This window comes from Rhincodon typus, chromosome 6 (assembly GCF_021869965.1).
Source record: "Rhincodon typus isolate 14 chromosome 6, sRhiTyp1.1, whole genome shotgun sequence".
Classification (NCBI taxonomy): domain Eukaryota; kingdom Metazoa; phylum Chordata; class Chondrichthyes; order Orectolobiformes; family Rhincodontidae; genus Rhincodon; species Rhincodon typus.
In genome coordinates this window covers 19,798,821-19,825,809 of record NC_063337.1, presented here as the reverse complement: position 1 = coordinate 19,825,809, position 26,989 = coordinate 19,798,821, and the positions used below count along the sequence as shown (strand labels likewise).

General features: G+C 41.2%; 1 protein-coding gene across 2 annotated transcripts in view; it reads right to left on the bottom strand.

Annotated features, from left to right (window-relative positions):
• The window catches only part of p4ha3 (prolyl 4-hydroxylase, alpha polypeptide III), a 77,561-nt gene that overhangs the window by 6,836 nt on the left and 43,736 nt on the right, over positions 1–26,989 (bottom strand). For both annotated transcript variants that reach the window (XM_020509803.2, XM_048597623.1), the window contains exons 8-11: positions 11,402–11,466; positions 9,543–9,702; positions 6,466–6,528; positions 3,746–3,814 (exon numbers count right to left, since the gene is read on the bottom strand). In XM_020509803.2, the coding sequence (XP_020365392.2) occupies positions 3,746–3,814; positions 6,466–6,528; positions 9,543–9,702; positions 11,402–11,466 (357 nt within the window). The remainder of the gene's footprint in view (positions 1–3,745; positions 3,815–6,465; positions 6,529–9,542; positions 9,703–11,401; positions 11,467–26,989) is intronic.

Genomic DNA, 26,989 nt, shown 5'->3' with positions numbered 1-26,989 from the left:
AAAAGGATAACAGCAGTTTCAAATAAAGACTGCAGCACAACAAAAGTTGTCACAGGCAGTGGTATTTTCCACTGCACTCATTACAGTTTAAATAGCCAGGGGACTAGATGCTGACTTTTCTAAAGCTGACCTGTTTGTCAATTCAAGACATAGTCTCAGCCATGTTTAGTCCCACACTGTATCCAGCAGATCTTTGAGGTAACCATTCGAAGAGATCACTACTCCTGGAACAGAACTCTTGCCGCGACCAATTTGACACAGATGAACTGTGTGAAGGTGGAAAGCAGCATACTGAAATGCATTTGACTGGTACTGGGGCACCCTACTGTCTAACAGCACTTCCAATATTCAGATTCCAGGCACCAGAAATCATAGACGTTTTGGGCCTTTAAAACACAGCATTACTCATGCCTTGTTGAATGGTTTTGGCAGGGTGTGCTTTTCCCGTGACAAAATGGGATTGAGTCCAGCCTGATCTTCTTAACATGAGTTAATCACGTTGCAGTATTCAATGTGAAAACTAGCTGCTGTTCCTCATTCGCACAAGTGTGTTGTCTTCACTTTTTCTGCTTTACTTTTCACACATTCATAATCGTTAATGTGTATTTGTAAGCATCAAATTATTTACAATAAACTTTATTTGATATAATTTTAAAATTTAATTTGATTTGATTTTTGTTTCAGATTTCAGCATCTGTGTTATTATATGTTTATTTACATTTGTCTTGTAAAATTGTCCTTATTACCACGTCAGACCTATACATTCTACGACCTTGAAATTACAGAATTACACCTAAAACGATTATAAGAATCATAACAAAAATGTAAGCCATTGTAAAAAGATCTTGTGAAAGTAATTACCACCAACTGCAGGCTTTAATGTTAATTGACAGATTGGGTTTCGCTTATGTGAACTCGTTTTTTTCCAGTAAACTTTCCACTCTATCACAGACATTTTGATATTTCTTAAAGGCAGATGTTTCTTTTTGCTGCCAAGTCTTGGGGTGGGATGCTTAACACTACTAGAGTAATCTGTGATTTTATTGTGGTTCTACAGGGAAAATAAAGTAAATGTGCAGAGATGCCTTAGAACAATCCAAGAAGAATGATTGGAGTCAGAGTATTAGACCAACCTGGTCAGCATGGCATGGGATGTTTCACTGTCCCCCCTCACTGAAAAAAGAATCTCAAGCAATTCAGAAATCAGTAATAACAGTAATTCAGAAAACAGCAGATTCAATCCCACATTTCTATACCTCCAATTAGGTTACTTTGAATTTGAAGAAAAATTAAATTCAGTGCAAGAGAAAGAGATGACTCTATTCAATTGTTTGCTTTAAATTGATGGAAGAATTGGAAATCTGAAGTTAAAATTTCACCAAATACTCATTCTAGTCCAAATATTTGAAGCTGTGTTCTGAAAGTAAAATCAGTGATTCAATTGAAACAATACGATACACTGTTCAAAAAGTAACAAAATTTTTGAAGCATTGCAATTAATTTAAGATATTTTAACACTTGTAAAAGTGATTGATGCATTCAGTTGGAAAAGTCTTCACGAATGTGAGTGGTCAATCTCAATATTTCACCTGTGACAGAATCTGTATTGTTGAGATTATGGGTTTAGAGGTAGATGCCAAGGACTGAAATGGGAGCAACTAACGAATTTTGAGTACAGATCTGAGTTGGTGAGTGGGGAGTTTAAAGTGTTAATTTGTTCTTAAAATCTAATCTAGCCTATAATGAGCAATAATTTAAAAATGCTGTGTAAATTGACTAAGTTTATTTCTTTCTGCAGCTTAGACAGGGTAAAGACACTCTGTTGTGACAGCTGAGTAGTTAATTAGCTAAGTAGTTGAACCTGGTTTCTCTGGGCCCAGTTCCACTGTCTACAAATATAAGGTTCTTTTAATGCAGCCAAGACGAATAAGTGCTGCTAAGGAAATTGAGTACAAATCCACCATTTTAGTGAGTGGGGAGTTTGACAAAAGAGCTACAGACACTGTAACACAACAGGGAGGGAAAGTGGGGATTCTTTGCATCAGGAGGCAGTGACCCCATACAGGACAGGATGTTCTGATTTGGTCAGAGGTCAGGAACATGAGGCAGGTAAGGGGACCCAGAGGGCAAGAGTGCAGGGATGCCCACCAATGCAATGCCCAGTAGGTCAGAGATTCTTTCAGTTTGTTTGGATGAGGCTGCAGCATGGATGAACAAACTGAGCATGGCACCATGATACAGAGTGATTTCTTTTAAAACAGTTTGAAAGAGATAGCCTCCAAGAAATAATAGGCTTTGTTAATGTTTAGCCAATTTACAAACGAACAAAGTACATAGTTTCGTAAACATGGCTTTTTGATCCAGGACCTAATTTTTAAGAGCTTACGGGAAAGCATCATACTTTGGATAGAAATCCTTCAGTTTTAGTTTCACTTAAGGTAGTTTTGCAGGTTTTTAACTGAAGATAGATGTATACAGTAGTTGCTCCTAAAAAAGAGAGAAATTAATTAAATTGGTTAAAAATAGATACTACACAGTAAAGTGTTTAGTAATAGTTCCAAATCAGAAATGTTTGGGCAAAACCCTGAAGAGTTATTTGAAGCTGAGAAAGTTTAAGGTTATGTATGAAGACTGCAAGAAGAGACAATCGGATTCTCCAGTCTAACAGTTGAAGTCACAACTAAATAAGAAGCGTCTCTTGGGTATGAGTACTTTAAAGGAGAATTTTTTGTATCCGTAAAGCATTGTTGTTTTGGAATTTATAAAAGAGTGTAATCTTTGAGATTAATGGAATTGTAGTTTACTGAGTGTTTCTAAGTCTTTACATTTGTGTTATATGTAAACAGATTGATTTATTCCAGTTTATCTTCATTTCTTTTGTGTAGTGAACTTGTGTTTTATTGTTAAAATCAAATCTGACACATCACGTGATTATATTTCAGTAACAGATCATCACATTAAAACCAAAACATATTATGACCTATCAAGGCAGTCTTCAGTCTTAGGTCTGACTTGTCCTGTACTAACATCATAAATTGTTATAATATTGCCATTTGAGTCTTTGTTACATAAAAGAACCATAGAGGCTGCTGCTCATGTCAATCATTAAGAATCTAATATCTGCACTGAGTCAATCATGCAAAAAAAACTTTAATGTATAAACTAAAACTGAGCAAAAATGAAGCCTAATCTAGTAGCTGAGCCTACTGTGAGATTATACCAGGAAGGTCAGCCAAACATCAGAGGAACTAAGCTTTCCTTTGGCATTGAGAATGATCTGACATGTAACATAATGCCAGTAAACATGTAATTATTATGACTAGCCTATGTTTAAACACAGATTACGAGGATGCTCAAAACTTCTCTTCTCTTCTTCCTTCTTAAGCTGTTGACTCCTAACTGGGGCACATTTCCAAGAATGTTACTCATATTTGGATTGCTTCATATGAGCCTTGTCAGCAATTGCAGACAGAATTTTCATCTATGGTGGATGTTGCATGCAAACCCACTTATGTCCTTGTCTAATGACTACATATGACTTACAGGGATTACTGGAAAATGATCATAGACCACTATCTGATTTTCCAGTCTTTAATTTAACGCACTCTAAGATAAACTGTACAGCCCCAACTGCTGGTTTGTATGGCTAACTACAGACAAGATAAGTGTTCATTTAGAACTATGTCTGTATTAATATAGTGAATGTCACCAATCAAATCTAAAATAAAAGATAAATCCCACTCACCTTGACAACAGGAACACTAAAGTTTGCGTAAATGAAAGCAGTAGATCCTCCAGCTTCCACTGCACTCAACTAAAACAGAACACAAGGTTGGTCTTATCAAAATTCCTTTGGCATAAATGTTATGCTACTTGAATGTATTCAAGCGGCAGCTAGATATTGCACTTGGGGTGAATGGGATCAAAGTTATGGGGAGAAAGCTGGATTAGGATATTGAGTTGGATGATCAGTCATGATCATGATGAATGGTGGAGCAGGCTCGAAGGGCTGAATGGCCTCCTCTTTTCTATGTTTCTATGTTTCATTAATATGAAAGGACGGGGTAAACCACCACAGTGGGATGGTGTTTTGCTATTTTCATATCATTACATCGAACCAAGCTGCACAACTGAATTGAAGAGACTGATCCTACATGTTCTTATTGTGGATTAAAGCTGGTTATCACTTTGAATAAAGTTGCATCATTTCCAATGTTAACTCAGTCAGTCTTCACAGGGATTAAATAAACACACACACAGCTGGTTGAGATCACAGTGTGGTTCTACCAATACCCTTCCAGAGCCACCAAGTGTTCTAAGAGATGATTCTATGACTCTATGAAAGGCAATGTGTATTGGCTCATACATAATTTAGATGGCCACAGGAGTAATGTACACCACTAAACTCAATTCCTTCCTATATCAGGCTTGAACTCATTACAAATTGACACCTTTGCTTCAGCTACCTTCACTTGGAATAGCTGAAGAAATCTTGAGCTTAAACAAAGAATGAAAAATTATCATGTTTAGCTTCTATACCTGCAAATAAATAATTGTATATAAATGAACATACATATGCATAGTTCTGGTAGTTTTTTTTATCTTTAATTTCTTATATCGATTACAGAAGGCAATACACCCACACCAAATGCACACTGTAAACACATTGAGCAATTTTCAGAATGGATAGAAAAGTGAGTTCCAGTTTCAAAGACGACTTTGGCTGGATCTCCCATTGGTTTTTGCATCATTCCAACTTTGGAAATCATTCCTTCAGTGTCCAAGCTCAAAATTCTGTGATTTCCTCTTTGGAACATTCTGCCAGTCTCTGTTCCCTCAACTGGCTCTGTACAATCTCTCTCTATCAGCTAACTTTAGGTTATCTGTTCCAACATCTCTTTTTGTGATCCATCCATCACAGAAATGAAATCTTTGAAGGAGGAAATTTAGTCTAATGTAACTGTGCTGGCCAACAAAAAGTCATCCAGTTTTAATTCTACATTTTCTCTCCTGGCCAGCTGCCTGGTCCATTACAGAACTCCAAGTGTATATCCAAATACTTGCTGCATTTTTGAATGCTTCTGTGTCCACCAGGCTGCCTAGCCATCCAACATTTCACAGCCCCACCATTCTCTGGGTGCAAAAGATTCCCCTCGAATTCTGTCTACTGCTTCTACCTCTGTCTTTAAAGCTGTATCCCCTGGCTATGGGCCCCCTGGCCTTGGGGAATAAGGCCTTCCTATCCATCCTATTTAGACATCGCATATCATGTCCAATAATCAATCATTAAAGAGCTTTGGTATATTTCACTACGCCAAATGAATGCAAGTTTCTTTTTTAACAAAAACGAGAAAGTTCCATGAGTGCAATGTCATACCCTACACATCCTCTATAAGATGAGAAGATAGTATTGGTTTGAGGGGGAGCAATCTATTGGTCCATTTACCATATCTTTCAGGACATTGGGTTGTGTTTTGTATCAAGGAGATGGTGACATAGCGGCAGTACCAGTGATCTAATAATCCAGAGGCCCAGGCTAATAATCTGCAGACATGGGTTCTCACTGTAACATGAGATTTGAACACACAGATGACCCAAAGATCATGAAACAGGTTTCTTTATTCTTTATTCAGGTCAATATAAACATGATGGGATATTAAAGTTAAACATGAATGATTCAGTATTTACATGAAATTAAGCCTGTGGTTTACATTTGGTTGATAAAATCCTTTGACTGCCTGATCCTTCTCCCCATGAGGCCTTTTTCTCCCATAGTCGTCTTTTCTCCCTGTCTAGCTGACTTAGCAGTCCTGCTTGGTGCCCTCTCCCACTATTCGTGAACAAGAACTCCTTCCTATAATATAGAAACCAAACTAAACACAGTACACCTGATAAAGTCTACACTCAGGTCAGATATAACTTGAAAGTCATTTCCTCAGAGTTATAAATCATGTCCATGCATACATCTCATCAACGTATCTACTTAATTGAGCTCCTGTGAATATTGTGGCAGTAGTTTTAACTATTTATACAGCAAATTCCCCAGTCCACTTTCCTGTTACTGTCCCATTCTCTGAATCACACAATCGTTTGTAAATGTTCCACATTCTTACTTCTGCAATCTGACCTCATAACTTTACAATCATCCATATTGGATTCTCAAAATAACCTCTCATCTCACTGACCAAGCCAGTTAAATACCTTTGTGCTATTGCACAATTAGTTGCACACAAATTTTGGTGTCACTACAAATTTGTCCACAAATTTCTCGACAAACACAACAAACAGCAGGATTGACCCCAGTAAAACTCCATTGGAAAAATGAAAAAATCTACTCTCATGTAAACAGTACACAATAATGGGGGCAGGAACAAAAAAATAAATTTACATTTTCCTCAATAACAAAAAAAATTAACAAATCTGAGAATAGATGCATTTAATCAACAGAATATGCGCAGTACTTACATATATCATGAATGTTGCCACCCTGTTTCCAGACTTCAGTCTATATAGTGGACTGTTTGGGGACTAAAGCAAACAAAAAAAATTGAAGAAATATTTTGACCATTAAACGTTATGACCATGAAGTAAACGTGTGATATGAACCAGCAAATGAACCAAACTAAAGAATTAAAACCAATTTCAAGTGTAACATACATCATTCAGAAAGATATCATGCATAAACTATTAGTTTGCTATTATTTATATGTGCATCGCTGACTAGGCCAGCATTTGTTACCCATCCCTAATTGCCATAGAGAAGGTAGTGGTAACCTGCTTTCTTCAGTCAGTGCAATCCAAGTGGTTCAAATACATTCAGAGTGTTCTTAGGGAGGGAGTTCCAAGATTTTGCCAGAGTGACAGTGACGGTATGGTAATATGTTTCCAAGTCTTGCTGGTGAGCAACTTGGAGAAAACTTGCAGGTGGTGGCGTTCCCAGCATCTGCTGCCCTCATCTTTCTGGGTGGTAGCGGTCATGGGTTGGAAAGTGCTGTCCAAGAACCCTGGGTGAGCTACAGCAGTGCATCTTGTAGGTTGTACACAGTGCAGCTACTGAGTATTGGTGGTGGAGGGAGTGAATGTTGGTGGATGTGATGCCAATCAAGTGGGCTGCTTCAACCAGGATGGTGTCAAGCTTCTTCAACATTGTTGGAACTATACTAATCCAGGAGTATTACATCATACTCCTGACTCGTGCCGTGTAGATGGTGGACAGTCTTTGGAGAATCAGGAGGTCAGTTACTTACTGCAGTATTCCTGGCTTCTGACTTGGTTTTGTATCCATGGTATTTATGCGGGGATCAATTCAGTTTCTGGTCAATGGTGATGCCCAGAATGTTGATGATAGGGGTGTCAATTATGGTAATGCCACTGAATGTCCAGTGGCAATGGTTGGATTCTCTCTTGTTGAAGATGGTCATTGCTTGGCACTTTTGTGGTGCAAAACCTACTTGTTGTATATCAGCCCAAGCCTGAATGTTGTCCAGGCCTTGCTGCATTTAGACATGGGCTTCTTCATTATTGAGCAGTCACAAATGGTGTTGAATGTTGTGCAGTTTTTAAAATTTCACTCTTGGGATGCAGGCACCATAGGCTAATTCAGCATTTATTGCCCCTTCTTAAATGCTCTTGAAACATGGCAGTGAGCTGCCTTTTTGAATCTGCTGAAATCCACGAGGTATTAGTATATATTCCAGTTAGGGGGGAAGTTTCAGCGACAATAAAGGAATGGTATATTTTTAATTTTGCTTCTTGTTTTCTGACCTATGGTTATACAGTGTATAGATGTAATGTAACTTTATTTCTTAATTTCTCTATTCTGTAATTAAGGATTGTACCTAGCTACCTTTGTACCTAAGATGGTGCTGTAAGTGATGACTTTATAAAGTGTTCACTGTACTTATTTCAGTACATGTGACAATAAAGCTAACTCATTCATTCATTCATTCAAAGTAATTCCAAATCAGGATGGCGTGAGGCTCAGGCAAGAGCTTGCATCATCTGTGAACATATTCCCTCTGAATTTATGATGGAGGGAAGGTCACTGATGAAGTAGCTGAAGATGGTTTGGAGCTAGGATTCTAGCTTGAGGAACTCCTGCAGAGACGTCCTAGACCTGAGATGACCAATTCACAATTATCGTCCTTTGTGCCAGGTATGATTTCAACCAGCAGAGAACTTGCCCCTTGATTGCCAATGACACCAGTTTTGCTAAGGCTCCCTGATGTCACATTCAGTCACATGCAACCTTGATTTCAGGGGCAGTCATTCTCACTTCTTCTCTTGAGTTCTGCTGTTTTGCCCATGTTGGGATCCAGGATGTATTAAGGTCAAGATCTGAGTGGGTCTGATGGAACTCGAACTGAGCAGCATTGAGCAGGTTATTGTTGAATGGTGTTTGATATCACTGTCGACCTTTCCATCATTTTGGTGCTTACGGAAAACGAAAGTTTATTTTGTTTTTGCTCTAGCCCAGAGAACTTTTAAAATAATCCTAAACTGACATTGACCTCTCTGAGACAAAAGTATTACATGACATAATTATCGTATAAATATTCTGTGCAAGTGCAAGTTTATATGAGCAAAAATGTTAACATAAGCCAATACCCAATGACATACACTGTAATATGCTACACAAAGTACAATAATCTAATAATCTACAACATACATGAACTGCATCACATTCGTAACATAATACAAGCATTGCACTGAACATAAAACTCAACATCTACTATAGACATGATCACATGTCAAACATACCCAATACATCTTAACATTACACAAACTGTAATACATAAGTATACTCTAATATTTACCTGAGCCAACTGAACAATTGAGCTTTCAACAACATAGATCTCCATAAAAGGGCAAAGTCTACAGTGCTGTTGTTCACCACTCTTCCATATGACCATGAGATTTTGCTCACTGACCAATGGCACGTCTGGACACTGAAAAATATCCACCATTGGTCACTCCACTTAAATTCAAGTGGAAAAGTGGGCAAACAAATTTCAGCATCCTCACTGAAGGCAATTTCTCTGGCACTGCACCCATGATCATATGTATCATTTGGCATCCACATGCCAAATAATCAGCTTCCAAAGCAGGTCCCCTTTCCACAACTCAAGTATTGCAGCTGTTCTGAAGGAGGACAGGCATAGCATTTTAAGGATAAACTGATGGCCCCATTGAAAAGGGACCAATTGATGTTGGCATATGGGAGGTATTTGTTATAAATCATGCCACATGGTGGCACATCAGCCAACAAGTGGCAGCATAGTTGGCCGCAGAAATTCTGCCGTAGTGCAGTAACAGAAGTGGAAGACGGGAGTGCACAATCTTGGCTTGAGCACCCCTCTCTCTTCCCGAACACCCACGGCTTCAGGATTGGTCAGCTTGCTCAGCTGAGGAAACACAAACCATGGCTGATTTCATCCCAGTGTCGAGGGACTGTCAATGATAAATCAAATTGTAACAGAATATAATGCAGTAAAACACATCTACATGCTGTAATATATTCTATAATGGACTATTGCTTTCACCGTTGCATGATCAAAGTGTGGCTCATAGTGACCTCCAATCCCATAGTTGACTACTTGGAGATACTCTGCATAAGGCTGCTGCACATTTAAGCCAGTAAGATGCGCAATGCGTTGATCCAACTTTCTGATCACTGGATCCACAGTGTCTTTGAGCCAGGCACTGAGAAAGAACACATAAACATATTCATGGTTACTGAAAAAAATAAACAATGAATGATAGCGAGCATAATAGTGAGTGAGCCAAGATAAAGGGATGGAAATGATTAGGAGAAAGGGCTTTAAATGATAACCCAAATATCAAATTATGATATTTGAAACCTTCCCAAAAACTGAAGGAATAAAACATGAATTGTTGAAAGAAGTAATTGATGATCAAAACTTACATTATGAATGAAATAGTTCACAGTTAACAAAAGAGCTTACATTTCTATTGTACAGTCACAATGTAATTCAGAGTCAATTCATTACTTCTGAAGTGATTCAGTTTTATGTTAGTGAAGATGTGGCAGACTTCAATTTCAATGTTTTTTTACATACTTCCTCTGTATTCCACCACCACTTGCAGCAGCAAAGGCTTTTGCTGTTTTGGATCCCACTTTGCATGGTCTTTCTGAATCTGCTTTGCCACCTTGTTCCTCTCCTTCAATAGCCTTTCCATTCTTAGGTTTTTGAGCAGGTCTCTCCATATCTCCCATATATTCCCATCCCTGCTCCAATGAAGTGTGTCAGGTTGAAACTGCCCTGTTCTTACCAGCCTATGATTTTTCCCGACATGAAAATCACATGAGTGAAATTGCATGTCTCTATTACAAAATCCAATAACCCCAGGTGTTTTTAAACAGCCTTCTCAACTTATCCTGACACTTGCATAGCATACTTCTCGGATTGTCTATTCCTGAACTTACTTTAAAATTGTATCACTTAGTTCACCTTGTCTTTTGCTGCAAAAATGCATCTCTTCCACTAAACTGCATCTGCCATGTGTTTGCCCATCTCTCTAGTCTGTCTATATTCTTCTTAAATCTAATATCATGGGCTATTCTACCTCAAAATTGGTGGCATCTGTGAAACAATTGTGGATATTTGAATTCTACCTGCTAGACTTATACAATACTGTTTTTCAAAAATTAAAAAGGAATAGAACAAAATTTCTGAGATAGTCTTTCATTTTTTTTAGTATTTGTTCACAGGATATAGGTATCACTGGCCAGGTTAGCATTTACTGTCAATCCATAAGGGCAGTTAAGAGTCAACCACATTGCTGTGGGCCTGAAGTCACACGTAGGCCAGAGCAGATAAAGATGGTAAATTTCCATCCCTAAAGTCATTAGTGAACCACATTTTTTTATACGACAACCAACACATGGTCACCATTAGACCAGCCTTCTAGTGACTTCAAATTTCACCATCTGCCATGTTGGGATTCAAACCCATGGCCCCAGAACATTGCCTGGGGCTCTAGGTTATTTGTCCAGTGACTATTATCTTTCCACCACTGCCTCCCTCAAATGGGATAGGATTGACTCACTGCAAATATTAGCTACTCCTTCTCATTTCAGGATTTCAGAGCCATAATATTTTACTTTGCAAATGCAATATCCACTTTACAAATTCCCAGAGCTCCAGCAATGAGCAATGCATAAGGTAGCCTCTGGCAAGGTGGAAGAAGATAAGAGAGGTCAAAAAGGAGAATTTTTAAAAAAATGCAGTTAAGATGACTACATATATTGAATTTAAAGTTAGCCGAAAGCCAATCTGAATCATCAAAGTAAGATCAAAGTGAAGGCAAGCAAGGACAGAGGCAAACTAACCCATTGACAGGTAAGGAATGTAGTTGGAAGCTGGCTGACAGATTTTACCTTTTACTGATTCGATACTCCACAGCAGCCTGGATCTCTCCAGAGGCCACTACTGATCTCTGCAACTGTTGATCCAAGGGAAAAGTGTCAGTGCACTTGAAATCATTCAGTCAGCAATCAAAATCCTACATTAAAACCGAAAGAACTGCGGATATTATAAATCAGAACGGAAAACAGAAATTGCTGGAAAAGCTCAGCAGGTCTGGCAGCAGCTGTGGAGAGAAATCAGATTTAACATTTCGGGTCCAGTGACCTTTCCTAGAATCAAAATCCAATGCTGAATTACCTTAAATGTTAGCCAGTCATAGTCTTATTAAACAATCACAGGTGGAAAGTTTTAAAAACTCTTTATTTATAAAAATACTCTACTTCAAGGATTTTCATTTGTTCAATTTCTCGGTTTTGAGAAGAAAACAAATGACAGTTCAGTTCCACCAGTCACTAACACTTTCACAGTGAATGCGCAATGAACTCAACGTTAGAGCAAGATGTAATAGTTGGCTAATAACAATGGCTTACATTTAAATGGGGGTTGCAGTCAAGCCAGCCAAATAAAGAAAGCCAGCATTCAGAGGGAGTCACAGGGACAACCGGGTGCTGAGGTAGGCTGTTTGAAAGGTCCACCTCAGTTCTGCAGGACTTATCCCAGTAACAATAAAATCAGTATGGTTCTCTTGCACCTCACCCTCTGACATGCCCTCAGTCCCCACACTTGCCAAGCTATCTCCCCCACCCAACACCAATGGCCCTCCATGCTAATTTATAACTCTTCTTTCATAGATCATAGAATCCCTACAGTGTGGAAACAGGCCCTTCGGCCCAACAACGACTCTCAGAGCATCCCAGCCAGAGCCCATCCCCCTAATCTACTCATCCCTGAGCACTAAGGGCAATCCACCTAGCCTGCACATCTTTGGACTATGGAAGGAAACTGGAGCACCCAGAGGAAACCCACACAGACGCGGGGAGAATGTGCAAACTCCACACAGACAGTCGCCCAAGGGTGGAATCAAGCCCGGGTCCCTGGCGCTGTGAGGCAGCAGTGCTAACCACTGAGCCACCACGCTGCCCTGCCCATTCACTAACTATGTGGAATGAATGAACTCTATAGTACCATTAATTTTAAAAAATTTAAGAGAGGCCATTGACTGACAACTTGCTGCTTAAAAATACAACTCCTTTCCTTACAGGTCAGTTGAGGTGTCAACCATCCTGAGAGCCAAGAATACGTAATGAAGATTGGCTAAGAGTCCAGACATCAACTAATCTGTTGAAACAGCTGAACCCCAGGGAAAACACTGATTGATTGACAACTCTGGCTCTCTGTTCTATGTCACTAATTGCACATTATTTATTTATGCAAGATAGAGAGGTTTCGAGTGCTTGCAGGTTCTATTCTTGATACTTTCATGGGTCAGAACTAAAGGTTAGTCTGACTCCATGAAAATTGTGGGGGACTAGGACATACTTATATTCACTGTGGAAACTGTCAAGTGCAGGCACTTGCAGCAGGCTACGATAGTGAAAATCGGAAACCCTGGGAATGGGGTTAAAAATCCCGGAATCAGGTCCTGGCCATGAGTTTCATCTCTCTATGGAGTTTCTCCAACTCCATAAAACCTCATCTCCTGGTGCTCAATTATAAAAGATCTCTGGCCAGAATATTTTTGAACAAACACAGAAAATGCTGGAGAAACTCAACAGGTCTGGCAGCTTCTGTGGGAGAGAAACAAAACTAATTAAGAAGAGTCATACCAGACTCAAAACATTAACTGTTTCTTTCTCCACAGATGCTGCCAGACCTGCTGAGTTGCTCCAGTCTTCTTTGTGTTGATTTCAGATATCCAGAATCTGCAGTATTTTGCATTAATTTTCAAATAATTGGCTTTCCTCTTATTGCAGTATATTTAATTAGGCAATTGTCACCTTTTCTTGCCACAATGTGGCTTAAGTAACGAATCATGACAGAAGTGGGGGACACGCATTTGCTCTGGAAACTTAGTTTCACAAAGCAATTTGATTGTCTTAAATAAAAATGCTGATATCGCATCTATAAAGCAATGACAAAGTTTTTCTACCAATCTGCACATGTGCTTGACTTCATGCTACCTCTGACCCAAATAAATTGTACTGCATGGTTAATGGGTTCTAACCATTGCGTAAGAACACGTAAGAACAGTGGAGTCAAGTGATTTTTTTTTATTCATTCATGGGATGTGAGCATCATTGGCTAGGCCAGCATTTATTGCCCATCCCTAATTGCTCAGAGGGGAGTTAGGAGTCAACAACATTACTATGGATCTGGAGTCACATGTAGACCAAACCAGGTAAGGATGGCAGCTTCCTTCCCTGAAGGACGTTAGTGAACCAGACGGATTCATGGTCATCATTAGACTCGTAATTCCAGATTTTCTTCTATTGAATTCAAATTCCACCATCTGGTCCTAAGAACGTTATCAGGGTGTCTGGATGAACAGTCCAGTGATAACGCCACAAGGCCGTCACCTCCCCCTGTGGTATGTAGTAGACTGGTATGACAGAGTGGCTTTAGGCAAAATTGGTGCTATGTGTGAATGGGGAATTGTGGTCAATTCTGTTTGAAACTGAACTTGGGCAAAGCTTATGGATAGACCTGACCTGAAGCAATGTGGCTAAGAGCGGCAGGAGTCTTGACTCATGGCTGTTCAACAATATGGCCAATAATGTTGGGACATGAAGTTAACAGGTTTTGGTGGAGGGGGGGTGGTTTCAGTGAAGGACAGCAGGTATACACCTTCACACGGGAAGTACCGTGAAGCACGGAGTTTCAAAACTGGTCATAGATGCAAGAAATATTGGAAATATGTTGTACCCATGGAACTATAACAGCTGCAAACCATTAGTCTCAATAGGAGAAGGATAAGGGGAAATGAATTGGAGCAGTGAATAGTTTGCACTGGTGGTTGTGTCTTCAGCTTTTTTGACACCCTTCTGAATCTAGAAGTAAATGCCTAATGGAAGTCCATTAAGATCACGTTATGAGTGCTCTGGCTATCTTTCAGCTGATTCTGCATCACACCTTCCCAGATGTTAACACACTCAACCACAGAGCTGAATTGAATCAGGAGAACTACAATTGACATTAGGGTCCATGGCTATTGCAGGAGGGAAACAATTGGACCATGCTTCATCATATTCTAGAGGCACGTAGTTAAAGATTCTGAGGTGTACAATGTCAGGGTAATCTCTGGGCCAAAGCTGACAGTCAATCATTTGGATACAATATTGACCCAGAAGCTGCACTCTCACAGAACTTAATTGCTCCAGGAGAAGGTGAGGGAATATTGGGAAAAAACCCAAACAGGCTTTAGATAATGAACTAAATGAAAGTTTCCTACTAAGATGTGATGATGCCATGATAGAAACATTGCATAGTTTGTCTCCTGCAGAAATGTGCACAATATCCAGGAAAGATTGTCTTTTTTGATTGGAGTTCTTCCTTGGAGGGGAAAACAATAAGGTCTTATCTTCCATAGGCTTCTCAACCCAAAGTTACATTCATGCTAGACAAGTGCTAGGCGATAACCATCTCAGAAGAGAGTCTACCATTCTCCCTTGACATTCAATGGCATTATCATTATTGAATCCATCAACATTAACTTTCTAGGAATTACCTGACCAGAAATGTAACAGGGCAAGCCATATAAACACTGTGGTTACACGAGCAAGTTACACGGGTGAGTGACCCATTATCTAACACCTCAAAACCTATTCGCCATCGACAAAGATAAGTTAGGAATGTGATGGAATACTCCCCACTTGCCTGGATGAGTGCAGCTCCAACAACACTCAGCACCATCCAGGAAAAACCAGCTCGCCTTATCCGCACCTCATCCACCACCAGTGCATAGTCACTGCATGGTTCACCAACTTGCTACAACTCCTAAGAGAGCACCTTCCAAATCTTTGATCTCCATCACCTAGAAAGGCAAGAGTAGCAGATGCATGGGAACACCAGCATGTTGCTCTCCAAGTCCTGACTTGGAACGAAATCACTGTTATTTGGTCAATATCCTGGAATTCCATTCCTAACAGCAATGTGGCTGTACATTCACACATAGAATGAGAGTTTAAGAAGGCAGCAGTTCACCTGCTTCTCAAGGGCTTTAAGAAATGCATAACCATCCTGGCTATGCAGATAAACAGGTAGTAAAACATATCATTTCTGATGAAGGGTCTAGGCCCGAAACGTCAGCCTTTCTGCTCCTATGATGCTGCTTGGCCTGCTGTGTTCATCCAGCTCTGCACCTTGTTGTCTCGGATTCTCCAGCATCTGTAGTTCCTACTATCTCTCCCATTTTCCTGTTTTAGAATTCATTCAAGACGAACAGCAGCTGAGATTCCCTCTGCCATGTATGGGTTCAGTCTGGAAGGAGATTATGTCTTCACAAAGTTGTCTTTCTTCATTAAACAACCTCAAAGCCTTGACTGCAACTTACTCAGATTTATAATCACCTTCCTAACAGTAGTAAAAACAAAATACTGCAGATGCTGGAACAAACTCAGAGGGCACCTAGTGGTATTATCACTGGACTGTTAATACAGATAACGTTCTGGGGACCCTGGTTCAAATCCTGCCACGTCAAATAGTGGAATTTGAATTTAATAAATATTTGGAATTAAGAGTCTAGTGATGAGCCAATTGTTGGGGAAAAAACCCATCTGGTTCACTAATGCCCCTTTTTTAGAGATGTGCAGGTTAGGTGAATTAATCATGGGAAATTCAGGGATAGGGTAGGGGGTAGATATGGGCGGGATGCTCTTCAGAGGGTTGGTGCAGACTTGATGGGCCAAATGGCCTGCTTTTGCACTGCCAGGATTCTACGAAAGGGATCTGGATAGTGTGCTAACTCTACCACACCACCCAGATCATTGAGTGATTTCTTGAAATCAGAAAAGATTTTTCACAGTTTGCTTAATGGGCTCCAAATGTCAAGCCAGAGTGAATGCAAAATGAATCTGGAAATAATAAGGAACGGACATGATTCACTAAAAACCTTTCATTCCAGTCAAACATTTTCCTTTCGTTACAATACAAAGTTATGCATCAGCTGATGTGGTTGAGGATCCCCACTCTAGCAGAGCAGTCTCTGCCACATTTGCTGTAAAGGAGATAGTGGGATAAGAAGCTGCACATTTCACTGGCCTCTGTTTTCTCTTTCTCTGTCTCCTTCTCGGGTAGTTGACCTTTGTGTTTCTGATCACCTCTTCCAAAGCCACTCCAAAGAGGCAGCCTGCTGCAGAATTAGCCATCAGTGATTGCCTCCCATTTGTCAGTACCAATGTCCTTCATCTTTATATCTCACTTTCAGGTGTCCTCATTTTTGAGATAACGAGCCCAGGAGGTCATAATCCAGTGATCAGTTCTCTGTACAGGAGATCTTTGGGCCAAACAGTCATCTATCTGCAGAATGTGGCTGAACCAGTGCAGCTACCATTAGCTAAGGAATGAGATTATGGAATTAGCTCACTCTAGGACCTCTGAGTTCATCATCATGTCCTGCTAAGAGGTCCTGAGGATACAGCTGAGATAGGCCATTCACCATCATGGCTTAGAAATATATCGCCATACCTTCAATGTCAGTGGGTCAAAATCCTGGAACTCCCTCTCTAAAACCATTGGGAGTCTACCTTCACCAAATGGACTGCAACAGTAAAGAAGGCAGCTCATCACCACCTTCTCAAGGGCAGTTAGGGATGGGAGATAAATGCTGGTCCAGCCAATACCTCTCACATCCACTGAATGAATAAAAGCAACGTGAAATAACTCCACAGAGGCTGGTGACCCATCATCAAGTCACCCTTTAATTACACATGGAGAGTCCTTGACACTGATCCAGCTCCCTCAGAGCCAGGTCTCAGAGTGAACAGAACCCCTGACACTCCTGTTCTTATCTGTCAGCCAGGGCTCCCTGATTGGGCCAGGTTAACAGCCCCAATCAGGGAACTATATTCTATGAGGTCTACCTGACTGATCTCTTTATAATCAGTACACAAACCTTGGCACAGGGAGAGCAGAGTTGAGATGGGAATGGTTGGTCTAAATATTCACAGAAAACTTATTGCAACAGCATTGACATTCAATTCTGTCAAAGCACGTGTTTTTGTCACTGGCACACACCACCAAGATGGAACAAAACTTTTTGAATACCAATTGTTGTTTGAAACTTGTGTGTTCATTAACTGTGAAAATTGTATCTTTGCAATAATTGCAGTGATTCTAATTAAAAGTGCACAGGCATCTTGGAAACTAAAAATATTCTAATACAAACATACGCTAATGCAACTGGTATTCCCCGGCCTCGTCTCTTTCAGCCACTCCCTCAGTTTTTAGTTTCACAATTGAGAGGCTGTGGTAAATTCTGTCTGCCAAAGCTGCCAAAGACTAGAAATCTCCTAAAGCAGGCTGATGCCTTTGTATGGAAGTAACTTTAAAGTTTGGACTGAGTACAGTTACCAGCCTCATTGATTTAAAGTGATAGTCACCACACTATGTATTTATGTTTATTTATTTAAATTAAACCTTTAATGTTTTAAATGTTCCAAGGCAAGTTATAAAGGTGTTAATAAACAAAATCTGACACTGAGTCACACAATGAGAAATTGAGATGGATGACCAAAATCCGGTCAAAAATATTGTTTTGAAGAGCATTTTAAAGAAGGGGAGAGAGATAGAGAGAGGAGAAGTGTGGGGGGTAATTCCAGACCTTAGCGTCCAGCTAACAATGGTCAAGCAATTAAAATCAGAGATGTTCAAGAGATCAGAATTGGAGGAGTGCCAGACCTGCTGAGCTTTTCCAGCAATGTCTGTTCTTGTTTCTGATTTGCAGTATCCGCAGTTTTTTCGGTTTTTATTTAATATTTTCCAGTGTACCTCAAAATATCATTGCCAACAAACAGCAGTATGAGGGAAAGGAAAGCCGAAAGCTAAACATTCTCTCCAGCTGTATTATATTATTAGCGTGGAACGTGTTGTCAACTGAACATCACTGAGAGAACGATAAGCTCACACTGCTAACAATGTGCACTTAGGCAAGATGGATAAGGATAAGGTATGTTCGCACATGGAATTATCTCTTTTTTCCTCCTAAATGTGTAAAAGAGCTTGCCATAAAAGGATTTTATTTTGGGATCGATAAATGTAACAGAATACATTACACCCTTTTGTCAATCCCAGGCAAAATTTGCTGCCCCCTTGCTCGAATCTGCATAAATCTTTACCTTGATAACTCTACATTTGTTTAAAATGGATGTTTGGAATGAAAAGTAAAGGACAGTCTCTGAGTCCTAGGTTGAAGAATAATGTTGGAGTAGAGAACAAAAAGAATTTCATCCATCCAGAGAAAAAACAAATGTTAATGCTGCAAATTTGCCAAGAAGAGGAAAGACAGATCTGTATTTCATATATAAGACATTTCTTCAGATTCCCGAAGTTTTCCCTGTCTGTTATTCTTAACTAGATGTGGGACGAAAGGTGAGTAGGGAATTGTATTTCCTACTCCCTCCATATGCCACTCTGATTTCTCATCTTGAATAGCGTTAGGTGCACAGTATGTTAAAGAGTATTTCCTTCCTCACACTCGATCTGGGCAGCCTGGCCACCCCAGTAGCTGCACTAAAAAACTCCCCGTTCTTTTCAATAGGAAACTGGCCAGAGTCCAGGGAGGACACATGAGCTAGGCTGAAGTCATGCACCATGCAAGTTACAACACTAATGCGGCCAAGAGGAAATTCCACCTCGATGAGAGTTTCTGTAAAATTACCTCCCTAATAATGAAGTGCTTCGACAGGTTAGTCATGGCTCACATCAGGTCCAGCTATCAGGCTGCCTTGATCCTTTGCAAATAGACCTGCTGGTGTAACAGTCCATGCCAGATGCCATCAGCCTGGTCCTACACTCATCCTCGGAACATCTGAATAACAAGGATACCTACATCAGGCTCCTACTTATTGACTACAGCTCCACCTTCAACACCATAATTCCAAACAAGCTCATCTCTAAGCTACATGACCCAAGTATCGAATTCCCCCTCTGTAACCGGTTCCTCGACTTCCTTACCCATAGACCGCAATTAGTAAGAATAGGTGACAACACCTCCTCCATGATAATCCTCAACACCGGTGCCCCACAAGGCTGCATACTCAGCTCCCTACTGTACACTTTATACATTCACAACTGTGTGGCCAAATTCTGCCCAAATCTATTTACAAATTTGCTGAAGACACCACTATTGTAGGTTGGATCTCAAACAATGATGAGATGGAATGCAGAAAAGAGATTGAGTGCTTAGCAGCATGGTGTAAAAACAACAATCTCTCCATCAACATCAGCAAAACGAAGGAGCTGGTCATTGTCTTCAGGAAGTGGAGTGGAGGACACGCCCCTGTCTGCATCAATGGTGCTGAGGTGGACATTGTCGAGAGCATCAAATTCCTGGGAGTGATGATCACCAACAATCTGTCCTAGTCCACCCATGTCGACTCAATGGTCAAGAAAGCACAACAGCACCTCTACTTCCTCAGGAGGCTAAGGAGGTTTGGCATGTCTAGAAAGACTCTTACCAGTTTTTATAGATGCACCATAGAAAGCATCCTATCTGGGTGCATCACAGTGTAGTGTAACAACTACTCTTCCCAAGATCTTGAGAAACTAGAGTGTTGTGAACACAGCCCAGTCCATCATGCAAACCAGTCCTCCACCCATTGACTCTATCTATACTTCCCACTGCCTTGGGAAAGCAACCAACATAATCAAAGACGCCCTTCCCCCCCATCGCAGTTATACTCTCTTCCACTGGGCAGAAGATATAAAAGTTTGAACAAACAGATTTAAGAGCAGCTTCTTCCCTGCTGTTATTAGACTTTTGAACGGGCCTCTCAAAGTTAATGTTGATCTCTCTCTCACTGCACCTTCTCTGCAGCTGTAACACTGTATTCTGCACTCTGTTCTGCTACTATGATGCACTTTATATGGTACCATTTGCCTGTACAGCATGCAAAAGAATACTTTTCACTGTACCTCGGTGCATGTGACAGCAATAAATCAAATCAAATCAGATCATTCAGAATCTTAAAACCGTTAAAACATTGAGTTTTGAGGAATTTTACACAAGGTTCTTCAACAAAGACTGGATTTTCTGAAGCTTTTCTTTCCTAGAAGGTCAAGGAGCTTGTCATCAAATCTGTTTGACTAGAAGACACACAAACAATAATTCTTTAAGTATGCATCTACTTGAAAGGGCTCTTGTGGCACAGTGGCAGTGTCCCTATCTCTGAACCTTGAGGCCTGGCTTCACGTCCCAAGTAGTTTAGAGGTGTGTCAGGTTGATGAAAATAGCAAGAATGCAACGTGATATTAATGGGATCCGCTTGGTACAGTGGCAGCGGCCCTAGCTCTGAGCCAGGAGGCCTGAGTCAAGTCCTCACAGCTCTAGACATTTGTCATAGCATCTCACAACAGGCTGATTTGAAAACATCAAGGGCTGGTTTCTCATCAGGGGTTGGAGTGCATTATGCAGCCCTGTGACACTAGTTTAAAAAAGATATGTATAATCTGCTTCAAGTTAATGTGCATTAACATAGATAGATAATTAGGCAATTTTTAAAAAAATACAGCAAAATCACTGAGGCGTTGTTGGAAGGGTGCAGACTTGATGCTTTATCACCTCAGCCAAGAGATGATTATTTTTAAGTGGCTGAGCAGTGTATATAATGTGGTGTCTAAAACATTGTGGTTAATATGTCTGCTCCTCGTTTAACATTGCCTGCGCTTTCATAAATCCATGGAGAATTTGGAATTGAAAAGACCAATCGATCTATAATACTATGGAATATTACACCAAGGGAAGATTTCCAATGTGACTGACTCAAACAATGAAGCTTAACGTAAAAGCATTCACAGAATTCCCAGACATAGGTCTATAGGTTAGTAAAGCCATGGGGGATCTCCTCATATTCAAAAGTTAACTATTAGGACTATATTCAAAGTTCAAACTGCTTGAGTTTCTGATAACCTGAACAATCATTCAGCCATGTTAAATTCTCAGACAATGGGCTAGATTTCATTTGAGAAGCCCCCTCAATGGGGTCCTCACCATTGTCATTCCAGTGACAATCCCTGGTGAAAACCCTGTTGTGCTCCTACATGTGGTCCATGTGCCTGCTTACCTGGCAACTGCACTGGGCCTCCAAGGGCAACACAGGTATCCCATCAGTCAGTGGGCAGGACCCTGTTTGTCACAGCTAAATTCTGTCATTTAGAATAGAATTAGTAGGTACAGCTTTTTCAGTTACAGTTCTTTGAAAATAGAGAAGTAATGAAGTCCAACATTGTAGATTTAGGAATGAATTATAAAATGCGGAAGAGAAATGTACAGGGAAACGGTCTTCCAACCCAGTCCATGTTGGCACCCAGCCTCCAATCCACACTGGGCCATGACTCCAGAGCACGCCTGGCCTCACCTCAGGGTTCAGGAGGCCGGGAGATCACTCTGGTATCACCTCAACACCAGAAGTCTGCACTGAGGCCATGCTCTCATCCAAGGTGGAATTTCCTCTTGGCCGAGAGACTGCCACGTACCGCCCAAAAACCACCACACTGGGCCACTGGGAGATTGCCACACCAGACTGAGAGGACGCTATGCCTGGCCGAGAGGCTGCCTCATCAGGTCTGTGCTGAGGCCAAGAGTTCCGAGGCCAAGAGTTCCAAGGCCAAGAGTCTGAGGCACCCAGGTCCAAGGCTGGGAGGTCCAAGGTCATGAGGTTGGAGGCTGGGAGTTCCGAGGCCAGACGTTCTGAGACCAGGAGATTGGAGGCCGGGAGCTCCAAGGCCAGATGTTCCGAGACCAGGAGATTGGAGGCCGGGAGTTCCGAGGCCACAAGGTCAGAGGCCCAGAGTTCCGAGGCTGAGAAGAGAGAACAGCAGGGATAAAAAGACAAAGGAAGAGAAAAGAGAGAGAAAGAATAGGAATGGATGGAGTGGATGAGCTCCAGCTGAAGAGTCCTACTCCGCTGCCATCTTGGACAGTTGGTTTACCCCAGTAGGAATCTTGCTGTTGTGCCTCAGGTGGTCTCAGACTTTTGTTTTGGAGGTGGTGGGTGTGGATGAGGGCAGTTTTGGTCCTGTTATTTAAGGGCAGCAGATATCATTCCATTGGAGGCAGTTCAGAGAAGGTGCACTAGGATGATCCCCAGTATGGAGGGATTGTCTTATGAGCAAAGGCTAAAGAGTTTGGGACTCCATTCACCGGAGCTTAGACAAATGGTAAGGTCCTGGGGACTATTGCTGAACCATGGAGTGCAGGTTCATAGTTCCTTGAAAGTGGAATTGCAGGTAGATAGGATAGTTCAGAAGGCGTTTGGTATGTTTGCCTTTATTGGTCAGTGCATTAAGTATAGGAGTTGGGAAGTCATGTTGCAGCTGTAGAGGACGTTGGTTAGGCCACTTTTGGAATACTGCATCCAATTCTGGTCTCCCTGCTATAGGAAGGATGTTTTGAAACTTGAAAGGATTCAGAAAAGATTTACAAAGATGTTGCCAGGATTGTAGGATTTGAGTTATAGGGAGATGCTGAATAGGCTGGGCCTACTTTCCCTGGAGGATCAGAGGCTGAGGGGTGACCTTATAGAGGTTTATAAAATTATGAGCGGCATGGATAGGGTATAATAGACAGGGTCTTTTTCCCAGGGTAGGGGAGTCCAAAACTAAAGGGCATAGCTTTAAGGTGAGAGAGGAAAGATTTAAAAGGGATCTCAGGGGCAACTTTTTCATGCAGAGGGTGGTGCGTGTATAGAATGAGCTGCCAGAGGAAGTGGTGGAGGCTTGTTACATTATTTAAAAGGCTCTGGATGGGTATATGAATAAGAAGGGTTTAGAGGGATATGGACCAAATGCTGACAAATGGGACTAGATTTATTTAGGATATGTGGTCGGCATAGACGAGTTGGACCGATGGATATGTTTCAGTGCTGTACATCCCGATGACTCTAAATGAAAAGTGATCTTATTGAAACACATCGGATTCTTAAGGGGCGTAATAGGGTAAATGCCAGCAGGCTGTTTCCCCTCAAAGTAGAGTCTAGGACCAGGGTACATAGTCTCAGAATAAAGGATGTCAATTTAAGACTGAGATGAAAAGGAATTTCTTCTACCAGAAGGTTGTGAGTCTTTAGAACTCCTTTTTACAGAAAGCTGCAGAAATGAAGTTCTTGTGTATATTTGAGACTGAGATAGATTCTTGATCAGTTGGAGAATTGAGGATAATGGGGAAAGAGTTGGAGTGTAGATGTGAGGAATGTCTTATCAGCCATGATCCTACAGAATGGCGTAGTTGACTTGAAGGTCTGAACAGCCTATTCCTGTTTCTATTTCTTATGGTCTTGTGGTCTTATGACTTGAGGATTGTGCTGAATTTTAAAGAGGGCTTACCCCCACCCGTGGCAGTTTTCTATGTGCTCCTCAACATCGCTAGTCAGTTTGCAGGAAGATTCACACTCAATATATACATTTCACAGCCTCACTTCAAATACCAGGCGGCAGGAATGTTTGAGGAGCTTTACAAAGACATTTCCATGGGTCGTGCAGTTGGACCAATCAGATAGCCCTTTCCAGGTATGGGCACAGGCACAGTAGTTAAATGGTCTCCAGTGTGCTACATGATTTTATTTTATTGACCAGGATCAGGAAAAGTAGGAAACCAATTATTAGTTATCAGTGCAGTGATGAACTGGAGTGAAACAAAAAGAGGTACAGTTCAGTCAACATCAGCTCTGATATCTTGGTTAACGTGGCCCTTCATCTGATCAAGCTGCTTGTATATACCCACTATCATGTGTCCTCTCTTTACATATGCGATGTTCTTACTGCGCCTTTTTAGTGCTCCCTGTTTTGCTGATACTGAGCATGTTACAGTACATGATGAAGTTAATAATTTTATCCATATGAGAGCAGGGAACCATAACAGGAGTTGCTATACTTTTTCTACAACTCTGGCACCTATCCCAATAATGTGGACAATTATATTGTGGTTTATCCTATCCGCAAAACATAGTATAAATCTTACCTGGCCAATTACCACCCTGTTAACTCACTCTTTGATCATCAATAAAGTGTTGGGAGGTGGCATCAACAGTGCTATCAAGTGGCACTTGCTCAGAATATCTTGCTCACTGACGCTAAATTTGGGTTGGCCAGGGCCACTCAGCACGTGACCTTATTGCTGTCTTTGTCCAATTATGGGCAAAAGAACCAAACTACAGAGGTGAGTTAAGAATGGCTGCCCTTAGCAACAAGGCTGGATTTGACAGAAGGAGCATCAAGGAGCTCGAGCAAAATTGGAGTCAATGGGAATGTGGAGAGTGCTCTTCACATTTTAAAGTCATTCCAAGCACAAAACAAGATGGTTGTGGTTGTTGGAAGTCAATCATTTCTGTTTAAGGACATCTCTGCAGGAGTTCCAGGTGTTCTAGGCTCAACCATTTTCAGCTGCTTCAACAATAACTTTCTCTCCATCATAAAGTCGGAAGCGGGGATGTTCGCCAATGATTGCACAATGTCCAGCACCATTCACAACTCCTCAAATATTGAAGAAGTCCCTGTCCAAATGTAGCAAGACCTAAGCAATATCCAGGCTTGGGGAGAAAAGCAACAATTTTGAATCACAAGTGCTAGGCATTGACCATTTCCAACAAGAGAGAATCAATCTATCAGACATTGGCATTCCTTGCATTGCCACAGCTGAATTCCACACTGTCCACATCCTCGAGGTTAGCATTGACCAGAGACTAAGTTGGATCAGCCATTTAGACAAGTTGAGTGACTGGGCAAACAAATGCAGTACAATGTGGCTAAATACACTTGCGTGTGAAAAACAGAAAGGCAGAGTATTATTTAACTGGTGATGTATTGAGAAATGTGGATGTATAAAGGGATATGAGTGTCCTTGTACACTAGTGAATGAAGGCAGACAGGCAGTTGCAGCAAGCAACTAAGAAGGAAAACGGCCTTCATTGCAAGAGGATTTGAGTTCAGAATAAGGATGTCTCACTGCAGTGATACAGAGCCTTGGTGAGACCACAACTGGACACCAGTGTACACTTTTGGTTTTCCCACCTCAGAAAGGATATACTTACCATAGACAGAGTGCAGTGGAGGGACACGAGGCTTATACAGAGGATGGGAGGGCTGACCTATGGGGAGAGATTGGTCTGATTGGGCTTGTATTCATTAGTTTAGAAGGATGAAAGGGGATTTGATTAAAACATGTAAAATTCTAACAGGGCTGGAAGGCAAGATGCGGGGAAGATCGGGGACACAATCTCAGGTTATGGAGTGGACCACTAAGGACAAAGATGAGGAAATATTTCTCCACTCAAAGGGTGGTAAACCTTTGAAATTCACCACCACAGAAGACTGTGGAGTCAAGTCACTGAATATATTCAAGAAAGAAATAGGTAATAATACAAATAGATAATAATGCAGGTGAAAAAGGTCATCAACAAGGCATACAGTGTAGATGCCTTCATCGGCCGGGGCATTGAGTTTAAAAATTGGCAGGTAATGTTGCAGCTTTATAGAACCTTAGTCAGGCCGTATTTGGAATATTGTGTTCAATTCTGGTCCCCACGCTACCAGAAGGATGTCGTGGCTTTGGATAGGATACAGAAAAGAATTACCAGGATGTTGTCTGATATGGAGGCCATTAACTACAAAGCAAGGTTGGAGAAGCTTGGGTTGTTCTCACTGGAACGATGGAGGTTGAGGGGCAACCTGATAGATGTCTACAAGATTATAAAGGGCATGGACAGAGTGGACAATCAGAAGCATTTTCCCAGGGTGGAAGAGTCAGTTACCAGGGGGCATAGGTTTAAGGTACAAGGGGCAAGGTTTAAAGGTGATGTACGAGGCAAGTTATTTACAGAGGGTGGCGGGTGCCTGGAACTCGCTGCCAGGGGAGGTAGTGGAAGCAGATATGATAGTGACTTTTAAAGGGAGTCTTGACAAATACATGAATAGAATGGGAATGGAGGAATATGGTCCTCGGAAGGGTAGGGGGCATTAGTTTTACGGGCAGCAAGTCGGTGCAGGCTTGGAGGGCCAAAGGGCCTGTTCCTGTGCTGTAATTTTCTGTGTTCTTTATAATCATTTAGATTTTAAAGGCATCAAGGGGTACAGTGAGAAAAAGGAAATCTGTCATAGAAATAGAGAGTTAGTCATGAACATACTGAATAGTGGAGCAGTCTTGAAGGGCCAACTGGCCTACTGGCCCATGGGGACAGATTGAGATGGGTAAACTGGGTGAATGGTGGGACTGGAGGGGTCAGTCAGATTGGTAATCAGGAGTGGCAAGGGTGGGGTTTGGAAGGGAGAGATCATGGCTTTGGAGAGGTGGAAGGGTGGGGGGTTGGGGGTGGGGTAGTGGAGGAATCAGGGTGAAACCTGTAAATGCACCTGTACCTTGAACTCTGATCAAAAATACAAACAGAAACTGGGCAATCTGACTAGAGTTTCAGAGATAGTAAGAACTGCCGATGCTGGAGAATCTGAGATAA